This window comes from Pan troglodytes, chromosome 3 (genome assembly GCF_028858775.2).
Source record: "Pan troglodytes isolate AG18354 chromosome 3, NHGRI_mPanTro3-v2.0_pri, whole genome shotgun sequence".
Classification (NCBI taxonomy): domain Eukaryota; kingdom Metazoa; phylum Chordata; class Mammalia; order Primates; family Hominidae; genus Pan; species Pan troglodytes.
The window spans coordinates 188,182,151-188,204,220 of record NC_072401.2 but is presented as its reverse complement, the minus strand read 5'-3'; the positions used below and the strand labels follow the sequence as shown (position 1 = coordinate 188,204,220).

The 22,070-nt window shown below is 48.0% G+C and overlaps 1 protein-coding gene across 1 annotated transcript in view; it reads left to right on the top strand.

Moving 5' to 3' along the window:
* The first annotated feature begins 646 nt into the window (after nt 1-646).
* The window catches only part of MTNR1A (melatonin receptor 1A), a 34,080-nt gene continuing 12,656 nt past the window's right edge, over nt 647-22,070 (top strand). The window contains exon 1 of the mRNA NM_001428016.1: nt 647-1,080. Coding sequence (NP_001414945.1) covers nt 891-1,080 — 190 coding nt within the window. The 5' untranslated portion in view covers nt 647-890. The remainder of the gene's footprint in view (nt 1,081-22,070) is intronic.

Sequence of the window (22,070 nt, the reverse complement as noted above, 5' to 3'; positions counted from 1 at the left end):
TTCTTGGTCTGGCATAAAGTATATGAGGAAAATGAAAATTTCAGGCTTCGAAGCTAGGAACACTGTATCTCTCTCCGTTTATTTAAATTTCCTTTCATGGTTTTCATAAAGTTTTTTCCTCACTGCACACAACGGGTTAGGCCATTTCCTAGCACTTTTACATTGCTGCCATGTATCCGACCCACCTAAGTGTGCTTTCTTTCTCGTTTTTACTGGTACTTACAAAAGTACATACATTTTTATCATCTGCAAATATTGATTTTTACTTTTTTCTTTGAAAATGTCATTTCATTATCGGAAACATCTAGCACCATCTTAAGCGATGCAATACACAACGGAAGACAGTCCTTGGTTTTTTCACATTTTACTAATTATGAGGCTAACAGGTGAGATAGTATTTTATTCCCATTTTGCAGATAAGGAAGATAAGGGCGGTGGGGCACACAGCTGGTGAACTCGCCCCAATCCCATTTCGCATTTGAGCCCAGGCAGCCCGGCCCTGCTGGGTGAAAAGTCCCATCCCAGAGAAGAAACACAATGAACGGCCTCGCCGTGCGCCCACGAGGAGAGGCCTCTGGGACACCGCCCCCAGGGCGCGGCGGCTGGGCCCGGCTTCCCGCAGCGGGGCGCTGTCGGCCCGTGGTGCGGGGTTCGAGCTGCGGGCGGGGAGTCCAAGTGGGCTCGCGGCGGACACCAGGTGTCACCTGGCTGTGGCGTCCGGCGCGGCGTGGGCGTCCGGGGGCGCGGCGTGGAGGAGCGCGCGGGATGGGGCGTGGGCGCGGGGAGCGCCGGGCGGAGCCTTAACAAGTGGCCGGGCGGAGCCTTAACAAGTGGCCGGGCGGGCGGACGAGGCGGGCGATGGCCTCGCGGCCGGGACGCGCACAGGGACCATGCAGGGCAACGGCAGCGCGCTGCCCAACGCCTCGCAGCCCGTGCCCGGCGGGGACGGCGCGCGGCCGCAGCCCTCGTGGCTGGCGTCCGCCCTGGCCTGCGTCCTCATCTTCACCATCGTGGTGGACATCCTGGGCAACCTCCTGGTCATCCTGTCGGTGTATCGGAACAAGAAGCTCAGGAACGCAGGTAGGGCCCGCGCTGCCTCCCCTGGGCCAGCGCTCCGGACGCAGCGCCTCTCCGCGGGCAGCCAGCCTTCCCCAAGCACTTGGTTCTTTTTCCTAAACGCTGCGGACTTGGAGTTATTTTTCTTGTTAGAGAGGACTCTTCTCCAGCCTGCCCAGTGAAAGTGCCTTTTCATAAGACGCGGAGTCACAGCCCCTAAGAGGTGGGACACTCCACCGAAGAAGTCGGGTTCTCTTTCCTGTGGGGACACCCCCGTCTGGTTGTCCTGTCTGAGGTTTATTAGATTGAGAAGCCTCAGGTCCCTGCTGCAGAAAGTTCCTCAAGCAGCCTCTGCAACGAACTGATCAATTGCTTGGTCTTAACATGTGATTTAGTTTTCCCAACATTGTTAAAATATGGAAACATAGAAGCTGGCAAAATGATGGAGCAGCCGCCGTGGTTTTGCTGTTCGGGAGTAGTCTGCAGTTACGAGCCTACAGTGGAAAGAGAGGCTCCCAAACGTGCTGTGTCCTGCAGGCCGCGGCTGCTCCAAGTAAACAAGTTGACACTTTACAAACGGAAGTTGTTGTGTTAGAGTAGGCAGGTAGCCAGGCGTGAGGAGGAAAGAGTACACTCACGTATAATATGCAACTACAGATAATTGTGTGCTTGAGTTAACTTGCTTTTTCCTCCGAGCAATGCATTGAACTGGTTTGTTCTGGTGGGAACCTGTGGACCGTTTGTTCTTAGGATGCTGGATGTTCAGACCTCTGAGTGATGGTTAGATGCTTGGTTCTCTGAAGAAACTAGTTTTTTATTTGGAGGCACTTTTGGGAGAAGGGGTGGGGAAGGAAACGTGCACTTAACATGTCTGCCAAGATCAGTATTTTCGTTTTAACCAGGTGGTTAAGAAAAGCTCTAATTTTGCTTAGCTCCTTTTGGGCAGGCTCACCCCTGCCCTGCCTCCCCCACCCGCCCCCAGTAATGCTTTTACAGTTTGTAGTTTGAGAATTAGTTAGTTAAGCACTTAGTAATATGAATTGAGTTTGAGTCAGTAAATTGAATAAGCTCACTTCGTAGGTGATTGATATAAACTGGAGGAATTCTGCCTTCGAGAAGAGGCTCTTTCCTTCCTAGCAATAAAAACGACTTTCTCTGGACCAAACAGGTTGTGAGCACTGGGTTAATTGAATCCTGGTGCAGCCTTGTGCTGTGGCGCCGTTGTTAACTCACCTTACAGAGGAGAAACTGGGGCTGCAGATTGTTCCCAGGGACTGTAAGTGTGAGCAGGGTTGAATTCCCAGAGCTGGCCTCCAGAGCTCGCCCTGCTTCCTTGCTGTCAACACCTGCAGCATTTGGGAAGTTTGAATCCTGCAGAACCTTTAAAAAGTGTTCACGGCTGGGCGCGATGGCTCACGCCTGTAATCCCAGCACTTTGGGAGGCCGAGGTGGGTGGATCGCCTGAGGTCAGGAGTTCGAGACCAGCTGGCCAACATGGTGAAACCCCGTCTCTACTAAAAATACAAAAAATTAGCTGGATGTGGTGGCCCACAGCTGTAATCCCAACTACTTGGAAGCCTGAGGCAGGAGAATCGCTTGAACCCGGGAGGCGGAAGTTGCAGTGAACAGAGATCGTGCCATTGCACTCTAGCCTGGGCAACAAGAGTGAAACTCCATCTCAAAAAAATAAAATAAAATAAAAAGTAAAAAATGATCACGCCTGAACAATTTTACTTCTTGTGTTTTCTGAAGAAGAACTTAAGAACTCCTTACACACACTTTGTATTTTATTTGCTGAGGCATGCTCTTAAGAGGATATTCCTGTAGCTGCATGGGAGACCCTTAGTGAGCTTTAATCCGCACAGCTTTAGAAGTTTCATATTTTTATAATAGGGGTTTTTTGTTTATATGTGCGGTTCAAGCCATTTGAGGATTTCTGGAATGGATGGTAATTTGAAACAGTGATAAGGATAGCTGATTCAAACATAAGTTTTGGTATGCTTATTAAAAGTTTTGATGATTTTCAGACCTCTCATTTCAGCTAAATTAATTTTGTTGGCTTTAAGGATGAAATGTTGGGAAGAAGAGAATGGAAGAAATGACGATGTGAAGGCATCCAGGCTTTGAACCATCACTTTCCTTTGGAAAGCTTGGTATAATTGTGGTGATTTATGCCACCTTCCTCTCCTCAAGGGACTGTGTTGACATTTGACTTCCCAGGGAATAAATTAAAAATGGCTAACAATCTGCATGGTGGGGACAGTGGACAGCCACAGCCGATGCAGGCTGCAGACAACCACTGGTATCTGTGGTGCCAACAGAATATTCGCTCTACTCTTGTCCACAATTTGATAATAGAAGTGAAGCTACCATATCATATCTTCTGAGTAAATTTGATAGCATAAGGGACGATTCCCACAATGGAACGCTAGGATTAGATCCTTGCTGTGCTCCTTCTGATTTCAGAAATCAGTGAAGCTAAATACCAAACTTCATTTTCCACATTTGTTGAATTGCAGGTAATACCCAACCGCTTAGCCTCATAAGAGTGTTGCAATGACTGCAGTGAAATGGCGCATATGAGAATACTTTGAAAAGGATAAAACACGTAATACTGTGTTGGCTTGTTTGTTTTCTGGGTACACCTAACAAGGGCATGCTCTGTTTGCTGGAAATCATTGCACTATAGACCTATGATTCGTGCATTTTTCTATATGTACATTATACTTAAATAAAACTTATTTTACAAAATATCAGGCAAGAATACAATACTATCTTGCCTATTCAAAATTCAATTATCTGGCAATCTAACTGAGGTAGAGTACAGCCAATAAATGGAAATTAGCAAAAATGACAGGCTGTCACCTACAGCGGATTTGTTCTAACTTAGAGTGCCACAAAACTGTGATACTGGTGTCTAGGTCCCTGTAGACTATGAGCAGGAAATTAGGAGGAAGATTGACACATTTAAAGAAATAGCACATAATAGCAAGCAGTATGGGTTGAAATAGACTCATTAAATGCAGATCTGAGAAACAGAACAAGCACAACCTTTTGTGCTTACATTGTGAAGATGTGAACAGCCCTGCTCACCATTCACGGCTCCTGAAACAGCACAGTGCAGTAACATATGTATTATCATCACCTGATTCATCAGCGAGAGATGTCATCATGAGTGGTGTGTTCTACTTAAGAAGACAGGGATATGATACATTTTAGAAAGATACCTGTCAAAAGCAGTTTATTATTATTATTATTTAATCTGTGTGCACAGTAGGGTAAACTTGTCAGTATATGTTTTAAAAAATGGTTTCCCAGAATGGCTCTATGGCTGGATGGCTGACACTGTGTTGAGCCTCTCTTGCACTTGTTTCTTTCAGGTCTCTATAGAATGTTATATTTATTCATTCTGCATTACCACTCAGAGAGGATGCATAGAGTATGGAGTGAATGTGGACTTTGGGCCTCAGAGATCTGGTTCAAGTCTCGGATGTACCACGGCTGTTTAAGATGCCACTTATCTTACAGGGATACTAGAAGGATAAACTTAGATTCTGCCTATCAGTCCACTTACCTACCCATCCACCCACCTATACGTCCAACCACCCATTCATCCATCCACCCACCCATCGTCCGTCCATCCATCCATCTATCCATCCATCCACCTACCTACCCACCTATCTATCATTATGAGGTACAAATAATAGTATTATGATGTTAATACTAGTATGCATCTGGTGATTAGTTCTTTTTAGATTGTTTTTATTTTTTAAGTGTATGTTTAAAAAAAAAAACAAGTAGACAATATGAACTGGAAAACAGTGAAATCAGCCAGAAATGGAAGGTTTAGAATCTAATTCCCATTTGTGACATTATGCAAAATACACAAAATCTCCATTGTCTGAGTTTTCCCTTTTGTAACAACCATTATCTCTCTGCAGCAAGAAGGCCTGAGATTTAAACACTGATTATTTTGATATTCAGCTGTTCTCTCATTTTAAGTGAATCAGCTCTAGAAGCTACAGTAGCTTCCTTGGGCAAGCAGGCTACCATTCAAAAACCTGCGACGTAACTTGTACTGTACAGACTTGGAAAATGATTTCAAGCTAACCCCACTTCATGCGATCTCCAAGCCGAGAGGTTTCTTGTTGGCGCTGCTGTCGTTTCCCTCCTGTTGCTTTCCACAATATTTGAAATTACCGATTCAAGGCAATTTTTTACTTTAGAGACATTTTATTGATTTTTCCCCCTTGTATTCTTAGCTGTTGTTCAGATTTCTATGACTTTCTTTCCTGGTTAGTATAGTGCATTGTTATGAACCCTAAGTTTTTACAAATATGTCAAAGTAATTCCCAGAATCCCCTGTAAATCTTATGACAGTAGTTTCAGACTCTCAAATACATGATTGAATTTGTCTGATCTTTCGTTCCTCCAGCTATTCATTTCGTAAGAAAGTATTTCTGGCAGGAATTTTCAGTGTTAAATTAATCACAGATAAGATAGAGCTTACTTTTGCTTGCCTTCAGCATCATTTTTCTCTTGGCAATTTTGGGAGTTAACCTAGGATAAAATAGTCCTAGATTAGACCTCCTTCTATTAATATTTACTGCCATTTGATGGTTCTGTTTTAAAAAGCATCTACACTGAAAACTATCATGCCTTGGAAGTCACTTTAAATCTCCACAGAGTCTTTGGAGCTCATTCTGCCCATTCTTCCTTAGCACCTTTTAAAAATAATCACCAGAATAACTGAAATGAATGGTAAGATCTTTACAAGGTGCCTTAAGCTTTCCCTTTTTTTCTACATATTTGTAAGTTGCCTCGCTGATAGAAATACCCTTTCTTCTAAAAAGGAAACTCACATACTCCTTTAGAGTTTTCTAGTACCAAAAAGGCAATTAGTGGATTGTGGTTAAAGAAGCGTTTTTATGAATGCACAGAACTCTGCACGGTATCATTGGTGCCATCTCTGTCTCTTCATGAAGATGATCAGCAGCCTCACTTCTGCCCCTCTCAAATAATCAAGGTGACCAGGAACCTGAGAGCTGTATGTGATATCTCTGTGATTTTTAGTGCAATTAAATAATGCTGCAGATAAGAAATAAACGGCTGGATTCTGTGGATGAAGTGCTCAAACACTTGTCTTTCTACAGAGCTGTATACACTTTCGGCAATGCCGTTGAAGGAATCAGTCTCAGAAGAAGAGACAGGAGAGAAAATGGTCTTTCTACAGAGCTGTATACACTTTCGGCAATGCCATTGAAGGAATCCGTCTCAGAAGAAGAGACGGGAGAGAAAATGCATTTGCACAGCGCTGAATATTATTTAGGTTAATGGAGGTGAATTTGAGTTGTTGAGCGCACAGTTTAAAAGCGTGCTCACTTGCTTTGATACTGAGTAGTTTTGATGCTTATTGAACTGAACATTTATCTGGATAAATACTTACTGCATTCCTAGAGTACAAGGCAGAATGTAAATGGTTGGTAAATTTTTGAGGGTTTGTCACAATTCAAGGTCCTGTTCTAAGCGTGGGTCAAACGCGGCTCCGACTTGCAAAGAGATTACTTTCTATCGAGGCACTTTAGAAATGTGTGTTCTTCTTATTTTCAAACAAAGAGAAGACTTGGAGTACAAAAGTATGAAAATAGGAGCATATTTATACAGCAGAAAACTTTTTCAAGAGAAATGCGAAAGTTGGTTGGTAGATGGTAGCTGGAGCTTAAAGCAATCATGAGAATTTTTTAAAGTTGTTATCTTACGAGGAGAGAACAATGTAATAACTGGGAGATGTGAAAACTAGTTCACATGTGAAATAGCAGCCGATTGAGACAGAATTAGTGAGAGAATTTCAAAGAAACTGATCAGTGGTAGAGACGCGGCATAACTATTAGTGAAGAACACACTGGCTGCAGGTCTTTCGAAGAAACGCCTGCTGGAGAACTAGCCTGCTAGCTTACATTTATACTTGTTTTCTCACATAGTTATTAAGTGGTGGATTATAAAAATGTGTAATCAATAATTAGTATTTCCTCTTTGATGATTTTCTGAACATATTTAGGAATATAAAACTCTTATGATCTTGGAAGGGATAATGTGCTTTCATCCTTCCTGCATTCATTCCCTCCTTCTTTATTTAAATGCTTGCTGGATGCCTCCTATGTCCATCTATAGGAGCTTAGGACACGATTTTGTTTCAAGAGAAAATTCTGGTTCACTCATTTTTATTTTAAGATGTGGTTTAAATTGCAATTTTTACTTTTAAGATTTTTTGCCAGTTAGTTTTCATTCCATTTTTTCCTTTTATTATTTACTTATCTTTTTTAGCTCCTTTCGTTGTTCCCTCTGAATTTGGAATACTTCCAACTGTTCTCATTTGTGTATATGTCTGTGTAGGTATCATATAGTCTTTTACCATGTACTTTTTTTAAAAGATTGTTTTACATATATAGTATATATATATATATCTTTATAGATTAAGCATTCCTTATCTATGGAAGATTAGTGCTATTATAGGTCATTTTTTTGGGGATGTGTCCCTCTGAAACACATGGCCTCTGGAACCAGATGCCTGGAGTAAAACCCGGGCTTTGCCATCTCATGCGTGTGACATAGGGCAAGTGACCTAATTTGCTCAGTTTCCTCACTTGTTAATTTGGGACAATACTAATATTGTAAGGACTAAATGGCTTGCTGTATACTTAAAGTGCATTATGAATTAAATATAACATTCCCAGCAGCAGAATAAATTCCTTTTGTTAGTTAGTATTCTTGGTGTAGAGTTCTGATGTGTAAACATATTTTTATTTTTAAGGCAGAATGCAATATTTCACACTTACAGGTCTTTAAATACTCTGTAAGTACATAAAAATAGAGTCAAAGTTTTAACTTTTAAAAAGTTACTTTTATGAGAATATTATTTTATACTTTTGTAGTGTTAACGTATTTTCCTGTCATTGATTTAACTTTCATATATAAATAGGGTTCTATTATGATTATACCATTTTTAATAAAACTCTCTTTTGGATTTAGCAATTTAGAGTTATTATTTAGTGCAGTTAATCTGTTTATTTAAGATGGGGTTTTCACTGAGTCCTTCAAGGTTCGGAAAAGTGCCTAAGGGAAAAAAGATTCCTACCCTAAAGAGAGTTGATATAGTTTTTTTTTGATTGCCTGTTAATGTCGCTGAAGGATTATGATTTTGTTTTTGTTAAAGTTTCATTCTAAATTCTCTAAGACGAATAAAGGTACAGTATCAGTAATTCGTCTTCCGTTTAAGGGTGAAAGACTGAACCAGTCAGGCTGTACTGTGGATGTTTTACAAGTTACAAATGACTCACTAAACCACCCTTCTCAGAAGACAGTCACTGGGCATAGAAAATGAGCAGGATAATTTGCAGGATGTTACATCTTTAACACTGACTGAAATCCAGATGGGAACAAGCAGGAATGTGTATGACTTCTTAAAGACACCTCAGGTGCCTTTGGTCTCTCGTATTGTATATACAGTGTATATGCAACACAGTGTACAATGTAAAGTGTACAGTGTACAATACCATGTATAATAGAAAGCAGTGCCAAGGTCTACTAGTTTTCTCTACAGCAGCAGTCAACAGTCAAGTTAGAGACTAGATGGGGAACTAGAGACAGAGTGGGATAGAGAGAGAGAGGGATGAGCCAGGAGGACACGTGGAATCCAGGAGGCAACGGAGCCCTGAGGTGCTCAGATGGAACAGGGTGTTCAAACAACAGCGAGTACCGTCAACCAGGTGTGGGAGGATGGTGTGTCCCATGAACAGGGTGTGGTGTGGACAGTGTGTCCCAGGAACAGGGTGTGGTGTGGACAGTATGTCCCATGAACAGGGTGTGAGGACAGTGTGTCCCATGCACAGGGTGTGAGGACAGTGTGTCCCATGCACAGGGTGTGAGGACAGTGTGTCCCATGAACAGGGTGTGGTGTGGACAGTGTGTCCCAGGAACAGGGAGTGAGGACAGTGAGTCCCATGAACAGGGTGTGAGGACAGTGTGTCCCATGAACAGGGTGTGAGGACAGTGTGTCCCATGAACAGGGTGTGAGGACAGTGTGTCCCATGCACAGGGTGTGAGGACAGTGTGTCCCATGAACAGGGTGTGAGGTGGACGGTGTGTCCCTTGAAAAGGGTGTGAGGTGGACGGTGTGTCCCATGAACAGGGTGTGAGGACAGTGTGTCCCATGAACAGGGTGTGAGGACAGTGTGTCCCATGCACAGGGTGTGAGGACAGTGTGTCCCATGCACAGGGTGTGAGGACAGTGTGTCCCATGAACAGGGTGTGAGGACAGTGTGTCCCATGAACAGGGTGTGAGGACAGTGTGTCCCATGCACAGGGTGTGAGGACAGTGTGTCCCAGGAACAGGGTGTGAGGAGGACAGTGTGTCCCAGGAACAGGGTGTGAGGACAGTGTGTCCCATGCACAGGGTGTGAGGACAGTGTGTCCCAGGAACAGGGTGTGAGGACAGTGTGTCCCATGCACAGGGTGTGAGGACAGTGTGTCCCAGGAACAGGGTGTGAGGAGGACAGTGTGTCCCAGGAACAGGGTGTGAGGACAGTGTGTCCCATGCACAGGGTGTGAGGACAGTGTGTCCCAGGAACAGGGTGTGAGGACAGTGTGTCCCATGCACAGGGTGTGAGGACAGTGTGTCCCAGGAACAGGGTGTGGTGTGGACAGTGTGTCCCAGGAACAGGGTGTGGTGTGGACAGTGTGTCCCATGAACAGGGTGTGAGGACAGTGTGTCCCATGAACAGGGTGTGAGGACAGTGTGTCCCATGCACAGGGTGTGAGGACAGTGTGTCCCATGCACAGGGTGTGAGGACAGTGTGTCCCATGAACAGGGTGTGAGGACAGTGTGTCGCATGAACAGGGTGTGAGGACAGTGTGTCCCATGCACAGGGTGTGGTGTGGACAGTGTGTCCCATGCACAGGGTGTGAGGAGGACAGTGTGTCCCATGAACAGGGTGTGAGGACAGTGTGTCCCATGCACAGGGTGTGAGGACAGTGTGTCCCATGAACAGGGTGTGGTGTGGACAGTGTGTCCCAGGAACAGGGTGTGAGGAGGACAGTGTGTCCCATGAACAGGGTGTGAGGACAGTGTGTCCCATGCACAGGGTGTGAGGACAGTGTGTCCCATGCACAGGGTGTGAGGACAGTGTGTCCCATGAACAGGGTGTGAGGACAGTGTGTCCCAGGAACAGGGAGTGAGGACAGTGAGTCCCATGAACAGGGTGTGGTGTGGACAGTGTGTCCCAGGAACAGGGTGTGAGGAGGAGAGTGTGTCCCAGGAACAGGGTGTGAGGAGGACAGTGTGTCCCAGGAACAGGGTGTGAGGAGGACAGTGTGTCCCAGGAACAGGGTGTGGTGTGGACAGTGTGTCCCAGGAACAGGGTGTGGTGTGGACAGTGTGTCCCAGGAACAGGGTGTGGTGTGGACAGTGTGTCCCATGAACAGGGTGTGGTGTGGACAGTGTGTCCCAGGAACAGGGTGTGGTGTGGACAGTGTGTCCCAGGAACAGGGTGTGAGGACAGTGTGTCCCATGAACAGGGTGTGAGGAGGACAGTGTGTCCCATGAGCAGGGTGTGGTGTGGACAGTGTGTCCCATGAACAGGGTGTGGTGTGGACAGTGTGTCCCAGGAAGAGGGTATGAGGACAGTGTGTCCCATGAACAGGGTGTGTGGACAGTGTGTCCCATGAACACGGTGTGAGGAGGACAGTGTGTCCCATGAACAGGGTGTGAGGAGGACAGTCTGTCCCATGAACAGGGAGTGAGGACAGTGAGTCCCAGGAACAGGGTGTGGTGCGGACAGTGTGTCCCAGGAACAGGGTGTGAGGAGGACAGTGTGTCCCATGAACAGGGTGTGAGGACAGTCTGTCCCATGAACAGGGTGTGAGGACAGTGTGTCCCATGCACAGGGTGTGAGGACAGTGTGTCCCATGCACAGGGTGTGAGGACAGTGTGTCCCATGAACAGGGTGTGAGGACAGTGTGTCCCAGGAACAGGGTGTGGTGTGGACAGTGTGTCCCAGGAACAGGGAGTGAGGACAGTGAGTCCCATGCACAGGGTGTGAGGACAGTGTGTCCCATGAACAGGGTGTGAGGACAGTGTGTCCCATGAACAGGGTGTGAGGACAGTGTGTCCCATGCACAGGGTGTGAGGACAGTGTGTCCCATGCACAGGGTGTGAGGACAGTGTGTCCCATGCACAGGGTGTGAGGACAGTGTGTCCCTTGAACAGGGTGTGAGGTGGACGGTGTGTCCCATGAACAGGGTGTGAGGTGGACGGTGTGTCCCATGAACAGGGTGTGAGGTGGACGGTGTGTCCCATGCACAGGGTGTGAGGACAGTGTGTCCCATGCACAGGGTGTGAGGACAGTGTGTCCCATGAACAGGGTGTGAGGACAGTGTGTCCCATGAACAGGGTGTGAGGAGGACAGTGTGTCCCAGGAACAGGGTGTGAGGAGGACAGTGTGTCCCAGGAACAGGGTGTGAGGACAGTGTGTCCCATGCACAGGGTGTGAGGACAGTGTGTCCCAGGAACAGGGTGTGAGGACAGTGTGTCCCAGGAACAGGGTGTGAGGACAGTGTGTCCCATGCACAGGGTGTGAGGACAGTGTGTCCCAGGAACAGGGTGTGGTGTGGACAGTGTGTCGCATGAACAGGGTGTGAGGACAGTGTGTCGCATGAACAGGGTGTGGTGAGGACAGTGTGTCCCATGCACAGGGTGTGGTGTGGACAGTGTGTCCCATGCACAGGGTGTGAGGACAGTGTGTCCCAGGAACAGGGTGTGGTGTGGACAGTGTATCCCAGGAACAGGGTGTGAGGAGGACAGTGTGTCCCATGAACAGGGTGTGAGGACAGTGTGTCCCATGAACAGGGTGTGAGGACAGTGTGTCCCATGAACAGGGTGTGGTGTGGACAGTGTGTCCCAGGAACAGGGTGTGAGGAGGACAGTGTGTCCCATGCACAGGGTGTGAGGACAGTGTGTCCCATGAACAGGGTGTGAGGACAGTGTGTCCCATGCACAGGGTGTGAGGACAGTGTGTCCCATGCACAGGGTGTGGTGTGGACAGTGTGTCCCAGGAACAGGGTGTGAGGAGGACAGTGTGTCCCAGGAACAGGGTGTGAGGAGGACAGTGTGTCCCAGGAACAGGGTGTGAGGAGGACAGTGTGTCCCAGGAACAGGGTGTGAGGAGGACAGTGTGTCCCAGGAACAGGGTGTGAGGAGGACAGTGTGTCCCATGAACAGGGTGTGGTGTGGACAGTGTGTCCCAGGAACAGGGTGTGAGGACAGTGTGTCCCAGGAACAGGGTGTGGTGTGGACAGTGTGTCCCAGGAACAGGGTGTGAGGACAGTGTGTCCCATGAACAGGGTGTGAGTAGGACAGTGTGTCCCATGAGCAGGGTGTGGTGTGGACAGTGTGTCCCATGAGCAGGGTGTGGTGTGGACAGTGTGTCCCATGAACAGGGTATGAGGACAGTGTGTCCCATGAACAGGGTGTGTGGACAGTGTGTCCCATGAACAGGGTGTGAGGAGGACAGTGTGTCCCATGAACAGGGAGTGAGGACAGTGAGTCCCAGGAACAGGGTATGAGGACAGTGTGTCCCATGAACAGGGTGTGAGGAGGACAGTGTGTCCCATGAACAGGGAGTGAGGACAGTGAGTCCCAGGAACAGTGTGTGGTGTGGACAGTGTGTCCCAGGAACAGGGTGTGAGGAGGACAGTGTGTCCCATGAACAGGGTGTGAGGACAGTGTGTCCCATGCACAGGGTGTGAGGACAGTGTGTCCCATGCACAGGGTGTGAGGACAGTGTGTCCCATGCACAGGGTGTGAGGACAGTGTGTCCCATGAACAGGGTGTGGTGTGGACAGTGTGTCCCATGAACAGGGTGTGAGGAGGACAGTGTGTCCCATGAACAGGGTGTGAGGACACTGTGTCCCATGAACAGGGTGTGAGGACAGTGTGTCCCATGAACAGGGTGTGAGGAGGACAGTGTGTCCCATGAACAGGGTGTGAGGAGGACAGTGTGTCCCAGGAACAGGGTGTGAGGAGGACAGTGTGTCCCAGGAACAGGGAGTGACGACAGTGAGTCCCATGAACAGGATGTGGTGTGGACAGTGTGTCCCAGGAACAGGGTGTGGTGTGGACAGTGTGTCCCAGGAACAGGGTGTGGTGTGGACAGTATGTCCCATGAACAGGTTGTGAGGACAGTGTGTCCCATGCACAGGGTGTGAGGACAGTGTGTCCCATGAACAGGGTGTGGTGTGGACAGTGTGTCCCATGAACACGGTGTGAGGACAGTGTGTCCCATGAACAGGGTGTGGTGTGGACAGTGTGTCCCATGAACAGGGTGTGAGGACAGTGTGTCCCATGAACAGGGTTTGAGGAGGACAGTGTGTCCCATGAACAGGGTGTGAGGACAGTGTGTCCCATGAACAGGGTGTGAGGACAGTGTGTCCCATGCACAGGGTGTGAGGACAGTGTGTCCCAGGAACAGGGTGTGGTGTGGACAGTGTGTCCCAGGAACAGGGTGTGAGGACAGTGTGTCCCATGAACAGGGTGTGGTGTGGACAGTGTGTCCCATGAACACGGTGTGAGGACAGTGTGTCCCATGAACAGGGAGTGAGGACACTGTGTCCCATGAACAGGGTGTGGTGTGGACAGTGTGTCCCATGAACAGGGTGTGAGGACAGTGTGTCCCATGAACAGGGTGTGAGGAGGACAGTGTGTCCCATGAACAGGGTGTGAGGACAGTGTGTCCCATGAACAGGGTGTGAGGACAGTGTGTCCCAGGAACAGGGTGTGAGGACAGTGTGTCCCAGGAACAGGGTGTGAGGAGGACAGTGTGTCCCATGAACAGGGTGTGAGGAGGATGACGTGTCTCATGAACGGGTTTTGAGGAGGTCGGTGTGTCCTTTGAACGGGGTGTGAGGTGTGTGACGTATCCCATGAACAGGGTGTGATGTGGATGGCATGAACAGGGAGCGAGGCGGATGGTGTGTTGTATGAACAGGGTGTGAGGCGGATGGTTTGTTGTATGAACAGGGAGCGAGGCGGATGGTGTGTTGCATGAACAGGGTGTGATGCGGATGGTGTGTTGTATGAACAGGGAGCGAGGCGGATGGTGTGTTGTATGAACAGGGAGCAAGGCAGATGGTGTGTTGTATGAACAGGGAGCGAGGCGGATGGTGTGTTGTATGAACAGGGTGCAAGGTGAACAGAGTGTCTCATGAACAGGGTGTGATGTGGATGGCATGAACAGGGAGCGAGGCGGATGGTGTGTTGTATGAACAGGGAGCGAGGCAGATGGTGTGTTGTATGAACAGGGAGCGAGGCAGATGGTGTGTTGTATGAACAGGGTGTGATGCGGATGGTGTGTTGTATGAACAGGGAGCAAGGCGGATGGTGTGTTGTATGTACAGGGTGCAAGGTGAGCAGAGTGTCTCATGAACAGGGTGTGGTGTGGACGGCATGTCCCATTAATGGGGTGTGATGTGGATGGCGTGTCCCATGAAGAGGGTATTATAGTTTGGAGAGTTTAAGGAGTTAAAGGCTGGGAGAAGGAGTCACCAAGAATGTCGCTGAATACTGCAGGGCTATTGAAGCCTGGGCATTGCGGGGTGATGTGCCGTCATGCGTGCTGTGGAGAGCCGTGTGTGGAAGGGGGAGGGGAGCAGTGAGGCTGACGGCAGGAGGGGCGGGGGATGAGAGGAGGCTCATGGGCTATGGAGAGACCCCTGTTCCATTGCAGGGATCAGGGAGGATCCTCCCTAGCAGGGACTGTGTGCCAGGGAGGAACCTTCCATGAAGCAAGACGTGTGGTTTCCATCACAGGGGAACAGAAATAAGACGTGAGTGAATAATCCTGCAAAGGAAGATGGGCCACACGCCCTCAAATCCTCACCACGGCCCTAAGCAGCTTGATTTATTCCATATTAAGAGACTGAGGCTGTGGGAAGCTGTGACTTACCTGAGGTCACGTTAGCAAGTGGCATGGCTGGGATCTGAATCCGGCTTTTGTTTCTACACTCATGGTGCACACTGCCTCTAGTAATCTGAAGACACTTTTCTAAGGTATAGTCTCTTTACATTTAAGAATCTAAAACATTGACTGTGTGCTTTGATGCCTCGAAGTAAAGCCCTTCCCTTTCCCTTGTACTGCCAGAGAATATTCCCTACACAACTGTGGTAGCTCAGCTTTCTCTTATCATACAAGTAACATGTATGCACGTGGAATTTTAAAAAATACAAACCAAGTTTGTAAATAGTTCTTTATTACTGGTCTTCGTGATGCTTAAGCTCAGGCACACTCAGTTCCTTTTAGTCTTCGTGAAGAGTACTATTCAGGGGGCCTCTAGTCTTGCTTTCCACATGGTTAAAGTCCAGGCTGAAATGAAAGAAGGAGTGAATATTGACCTGCTGGGAAAAACCAACATCTTAGTGGATATGAGCAGAAGAGCAAGTAATTTCTGCTTTTCTGAGGGAGTAGTTCAGAGGCCAAAGCGTGCGTTAATTCAATCAGCAAATTATTTCCGAGCACCTATTATGTGCCAGGCTCTGTGCTCACCGTGAGAATGTGAAGGTTCATGTCCACAGTGAGGACCTGAGTCTCAGAGGGAGACAGACTGCTGTGTGAATGTGTGTGTTTTCATGTTGCCTTGATACTGGGAGCAGATGCACACGTAGTGAGGTTGGAAGCATGGAAGAGCAGTGCCGGAAAGCAGCTACAGCCTGTAACTCCTACCCGGTATGGTTGGCTCGTGTCTGTAAGACACCATAGTAAGTAGCTCCTTTTTTCTATCTAGAAGCCAGTGACCTCTTTAGGAAACCACCCAACCTCATCACAGAGCTGAAGGTCTATTTCAGGTTTGCTAGAAACAGAACCTGAGACAGAGGCTTGGTACTCGTGCTTTGCTGAGGGAGCACTCTCACGGGGAGCTTGTAAGAAAGAGAGGAGAGCAGATCAGGGCAGGGGAAAGGGTCAGGGAGGGATGGGGTCTCAGGGAAAGCTGAGACTTGGCCTCATCCATAAGTTGGGGCCTCTGGGCGTAAATCCAGTGGAGTTGCCATTACTTGAGGCAAAGGGACTGGTCGTTTGTACCCCATTCAGTGGCTCTTTGATCAGTGAAGGCAGTCTCTGGGGAAGGATCCAGTCCTTGCCAAATGAAGATGCCCAGAACTCACAGCCACTTTGGGGAGAAATGCACCAGCAGTGTCTACGACAACACCTGTGAAAGACAGAGGATGAGCAGAAGCCGCCTGGAGCCCAGGCTTGCTGTGGTAATGGGCCCTGCTAACCCACACGCAGAAGGAAATAAAGTGTCCGCGGGGTTAATCATTGCACAGATTTGGAGATTATCAAATGAGGAAAAAGATGGCTAGAGCTGTAGAAGCAGAAGTTTTTCAGAAATACACATTTTCATTGTTCATGAAAACTTCAGACACAGGGTCCACACTTTGCACAGTGTCAGATAGGTTGATAGATTTCTGTGTAATTCACAAAAAAGCCAAGTGATGCAGAAGTATTCATTCAAATGCAAATCAGCCTGAGGATTGCAGTGTGGGATTTCTAAAAAAGAGCAGAAATGACTGATCAAAGGTAAGAGTCTGGCCCAGGATAGGAAGTTCCTGTAGATTTACTTAGTTAAGACTTTTACTAGTTAATAACGGCATATCTAGCATAAAAAAGCGTTACACAAATGGCTGCTGCAGGCCGGGCATGGTGGCTCATGCCTGTAATCCCAGTACTTTGGGAGGCCGAGGTGGGTGGATCATGAGGTCAAGAGATCGAGACTATCCTGGCCAATATGGTGAAATCCCATCTCAACTAAAAATACAAAAATTAGCTGGGCTTGGTGGCGTGCACCTGTAGTCCCAGCTACTCAGGAGGCTGAGCCCAGGAGAATTGCTTGAACCCAGTGGGGGTGGGGGACGGCAGAGGTTGCAGGGAGCCAAGATCACACCACTGCATTCCAGCCTGGTGACAGAGCCAGACTCCATCTCAAGAAGAAAAAATGAAAAAAATAGCTGCTGCTTCATTTCCACCTTCCAAATCTTATACAAAATTCTTTTGTGGGTGAGGCTATCCTATAATTATGCAGAAAACAGAATTCTAGGGAGCATAGTTCCAATTTAGCTAAGTTGACACAATACTAATTCAACACAGTCCACCCCTTGACAACTTGGGTTCTAGCTATATCTTTTAACCATATTTAACTTCGAAATAAAGGAAACATCAAAATTATGCTTCCATCTAACAAAGCAACTATCCCGTGTAAAATTGAAAATACATTAACCCTCTTTGTAAAAGAAAATACAGTCTATTTATGCAACTTTACATCATTTTTATTATTCTAGTTGAGTCACATTCCCCATTTGATATCCTATAACTTAAATTCTGAGATACAAGGTTCACTATTAACACATCTTATATGAGATGGTAGGGGAATAGCAGAGGGAAAGAGACACAAAGTTATTACTATATTCACAAATTGTTCATGGTAAAGCAAGCAGGAAATACTCATAATTATTTTAGCCCTCATTTCTGCAGTTGGCCAGGTGACCATAGTGGGTATTTGGAACTACCATTCCCTCCTCATTTCCTCTGCCCTCTGGCTCTTTGCATGTTCTGGTGGCTGAAGCCTTCATTCCTAACACTCTGGGACACTGGCATTCCTGCCTGTATTGGGTTATTTTGGTTTCCCATTGGCTTCAATCCCAGGGCATGGGAGTACTGAGACACGCTAGGGATTTCTGGCATGCCAGATCTATACTTCCTTGCTCTTACTGTGCAATCATAACCCAGTTTCCCCTTGATGATCAGGACTAAACACGGTAAGCACAGTAACCCCCCTCCTTGTCTACTGATTCACTAGAATGAGGAGCCCCAAATAGCAGGTGGCACTCTCAACCTCCAGTTTTCTGGTTTTCTTTTCTTTGAGACAGGATCTTGCTCTGTCGCCTGAGCTGGAGTTCAGTGGTGCCATCATGGCTCCCTGCAGCCTTGAACTCTTGGGCTCAAGTGATTCTCCCACCTTAGCCTCCCGAGTAACTGGGAATACAGACATGCACCTGCACGCCTGGCTAATTTATTTTTTGTAGAGATGGAGTTTCACCATGTTGCTCAGGCAGGTCTTGAACCCCTGGGCTCGAGTGATCCACTCACTCCAGCCTCCCAAAGTGCCAGGATCTGTGCCTAGCCTCAATTGCCAGTTTAATGAAACCAAAGGGGTGTCTCCTGGTGGAAGCATTGCTCCCTTGGGAACTAAGACTTTAGACCAACAGAACCTAAAGTTTCACAGAAAGGAAGCAAACATTCTGCTAGGGTATCACCAGGGTAATATGAGAGGATGAGCTGCCATTTTCACCCTTGATTTTCTGATCCGTGAATCCTGGCCATGGGATGAACAACATTCTATGTTAACCACTGATTTACAGCAGGTGCCACATGATAGGGATCTGTACCCTAGGCTCACCCACCTGGTGCTGAAACTGAACCTTCAAAAGCCATTCCACCAACATATCAGGTCAGCTGTTTTGAGATGGGAAACCTGGTAAGGGCAGTGAATTCCCAGGACATGGCCCCATTGCTATATACTTCATTTGCTGTCAGAGGAATTCCTTAGTCAAAAGCAACGCCATGAGGAATACCATCATGGTGGAGAAGGCATCCTGTACATCCGTGGGTGTTAGGTTGCTGGAAGATTTAAGGGCCTGAAAAGGTAGGAAAGGCACATCCATATTCAGAGTATGCCTCTGTTCCAGCCAGAACAAACCACTGCTCCCTTTGATGATGGAAGTGGTATGTAATCCACCTACCAGCAGCGTCTGACTGATTTTCCCAGGGAATGGTGCTCCGCTGGTGTTATCTCCACTCTTGGCAGGCTGGACATTCAGCAGTGCAGCAGTGGCTGCATCCAGATCAGTTTTCATGAGGAGTAATCTGATGCTGAGCTCATGAATAACTTCTCTCCTTGCTGCCATGACAACTTTGTGAGCCCATTGGTCAAGGACTGGTGGCCAAAGACAGATTAACCGATATACACAGGTTGCATCATCAAGACACAAATATCTTCACACCAAGTGTCCATTCTGAGAGGTCTGTGTGCTACCTCTTCCCCAGAGCCCCGTAACCGGTTTTCTAATTATGTTTCTTCCAAATCATTGCCCATCTAGCTCAGTGGTCCCTAACCTTTTTGGCACCAGGGACTAGTTTCATGGAAGACAATTTTTCCACAGGACAGGGTGGGGGAATGGTTTCGGGATGAAACTGTCCCACCTCAAATCATCAGGCATTAGTTAGATTCTCATAAGGAGTGTGCAGCCTAGATCCCTCACATGGAGTTCACGATAGGGTTCGCCCTCCTATGAGAATGTGATACCGCCGCTGAGCTGACAGGACGGGGAGCTTAGGCAGTAATGCTTGCTCCCATGCCGCTCACCTCCTGCTGTGCAGCCTGGTTCCTAACAGGTCACGGACCCAGTCTGTGGCTAATGGTCAGCTAGAGCAGTGGCTAATGGTCAGCTAGATCAGGCGTCTCCAACCTGATCAAGCTGACCATTAGCCACTGCCCATGAATCTAGCTGACCATTAGCTACTGTCCCCATCAGGTTGGGGACCCCTGATCTAGCTGACCATGAGCCACTGCCCATTAATCAGTGCAGATCTAAACCTGTGGCCCTCTCTCCTTCCAGGAAAAATGAACAACCAGTTTGAAGCATTGCTCAAAGTTCTGTTTCCTGGGAGGGTCTTCCTCCATGCTTGTTTTTCAGGGCTGTACTGAATTGGGTCTGTAGTGCTGCAACCATCCAATTTCAGGTAGTGTCAGTAGGTCATGAAAAGCCATGTGGACACCAGGCAAGAAGGTTTTTTTCTTTCATATTCAGCTGGTCAGGGGCACATCCTCATGAGGCCATAGGAGCATGCTGAGGGAATGGAGGCAGGGTGGTGGGAACGCGGGCTGTGGCCTCTGAGCCACTTGCTCTTGCATCTTCCCTGTGCCTTCAGGAGCTGCCGGAGCCAGATCTTGGATGTGCGGCTTCTGTTTGATGCTGTGATGGGCAACTTTGTGATTTGGTGATTTGGTGGGTCAGACAGACAGCACCTGGTCCTTCAGTCAGACAGCACCTGGTCCTTCAGTCAGACAGCACCTGGTCCTTTAGTCAGACAGCACCTGGTCCTTCCTTCAGTCAGACAGCACCTGGTCCTTCAGACAGACAGCACCTGGTCCTTCAGTCAGTCAGACAGCACCTGGTCTTCCTTCAGTCAGACAGCACCTGGTCCTTCCTTCAGTCAGACAGCACCTGGTCCTTCCTTCAGTCAGACAGCACCTGGTCCTTCAGTCAGTCAGACAGCACCTGGTCCTTCAGTCAGACAGCACCTGGTCCTTCCTTCAGACAGACAGCACCTGGTCCTTCAGTCAGTCAGACAGCACCTGGTCCTTCAGACAGACAGCACCTGGTCCTTCAGACAGACAGCACCTGGTCCTTCAGTCAGTCAGACAGCACCTGGTCCTTCAGACAGACAGCACCTGGTCCTTCCTTCAGTCAGACAGCACCTGGTCCTTCAGTCAGACAGCACCTGGTCCTTCAGTCAGTCAGACAGCACCTGGTCCTTCAGACAGACAGCACCTGGTCCTTCAGACAGACAGCACCTGGTCCTTCCTTCAGTCAGACAGCACCTGGTCCTTCAGACAGACAGCACCTGGTCCTTCCTTCAGTCAGACAGCACCTGGTCCTTCCTTCAGTCAGACAGCACCTGGTCCCTCCTTCAGTCAGACAGCACCTGGTCCTTCCTTCAGTCAGACAGCACCTGGTCCTTCCTTCAGTCAGACAGCACCTGGTCCTTCCTTCAGTCAGACAGCACCTGGTCCTTCAGTCAGTCAGACAGCGCCTGGTCCTTCAGTCAGTCAGACAGCACCTGGTCCTTCAGACAGACAGCACCTGGTCCTTCTGATAGACAGCACCTGGTCCTTCAGACAGCTTTCAGATCACATGGTCACTTGGGGGTCCATGTTCGAGCATTCAGACTCTACCAAGGCCAAGTAGGAAGTAAAAAACGGTATCTGCAAAGGAGAGCACAGATTTGCTGCAAAGTACTAAGGGTCTGTGTTATGAGTCATCTGAATGTGCCTGCTAAGGCCTCCTTACAGCCTTCCTATTAACATGCAGTGGTCCCTCCATATCCATGGGTTCCACCTCCAGGGATTCAACCAATCATGGATTGAAAATACAATATTTGAGGGATGTGGAACTCAAAGACATAGAGGGCCAACTTCACATATTCACAGGGTCTGCAGGGCCAACTGTGGGACTTGAGCATTGATGCGGTTTGGCTGTGTCCCCACTCAAATCTCATTTTGAATTACCATGGGTTGTCAGGGACCTGGCAGGAGGTAATTGAATCACAGGGGCAGGTCTTTCCCATGCTGTTCTCGAGATAGTGAATAAGCCTCACAAGATCTGATGGTTCTATATGGGGGAGTTTCCCTGCACAAGCTCTCTCTTTGCCTGCTGCCATCCATGTAAGATGTGACTTGCTCTTCTTTGCCTTCCACCATGATTGTGAGGCTTCCCCAGCCACGTGGAACTCTAAGTCCATTAAGCCTCTTTCTTTTGTAATTGCCCAGTCTCGAGTATGTCTTTATCAGCAGCATGAGAATGGACTAATACAAGCATCCATGAATTTGGGTGTCTATGGAGATCCTGGAGTCAGTCCCTGCTGATACCAAGGGACAACCCTATAAACAATTCAAGCCCCACTGGTGTCTTAATCTGTTTCTGCTGTTATAACAATGTAGACTGGGAAGTTGTAAATAACTGAAATGTGTTTCTCACAGTTCTGGAGGCTGGGAAGCCCAAAATCTAGGCGCTGGCAGATTTGGAGTCTGGTGAGGGCTGCTGTCTACTTCCAGGATGGTGCCTTCTTGCTGTGTCTTCTGGAGCAGATGAATGCTGAGTCCTCACATGGTGGAGAGATGAACAACTC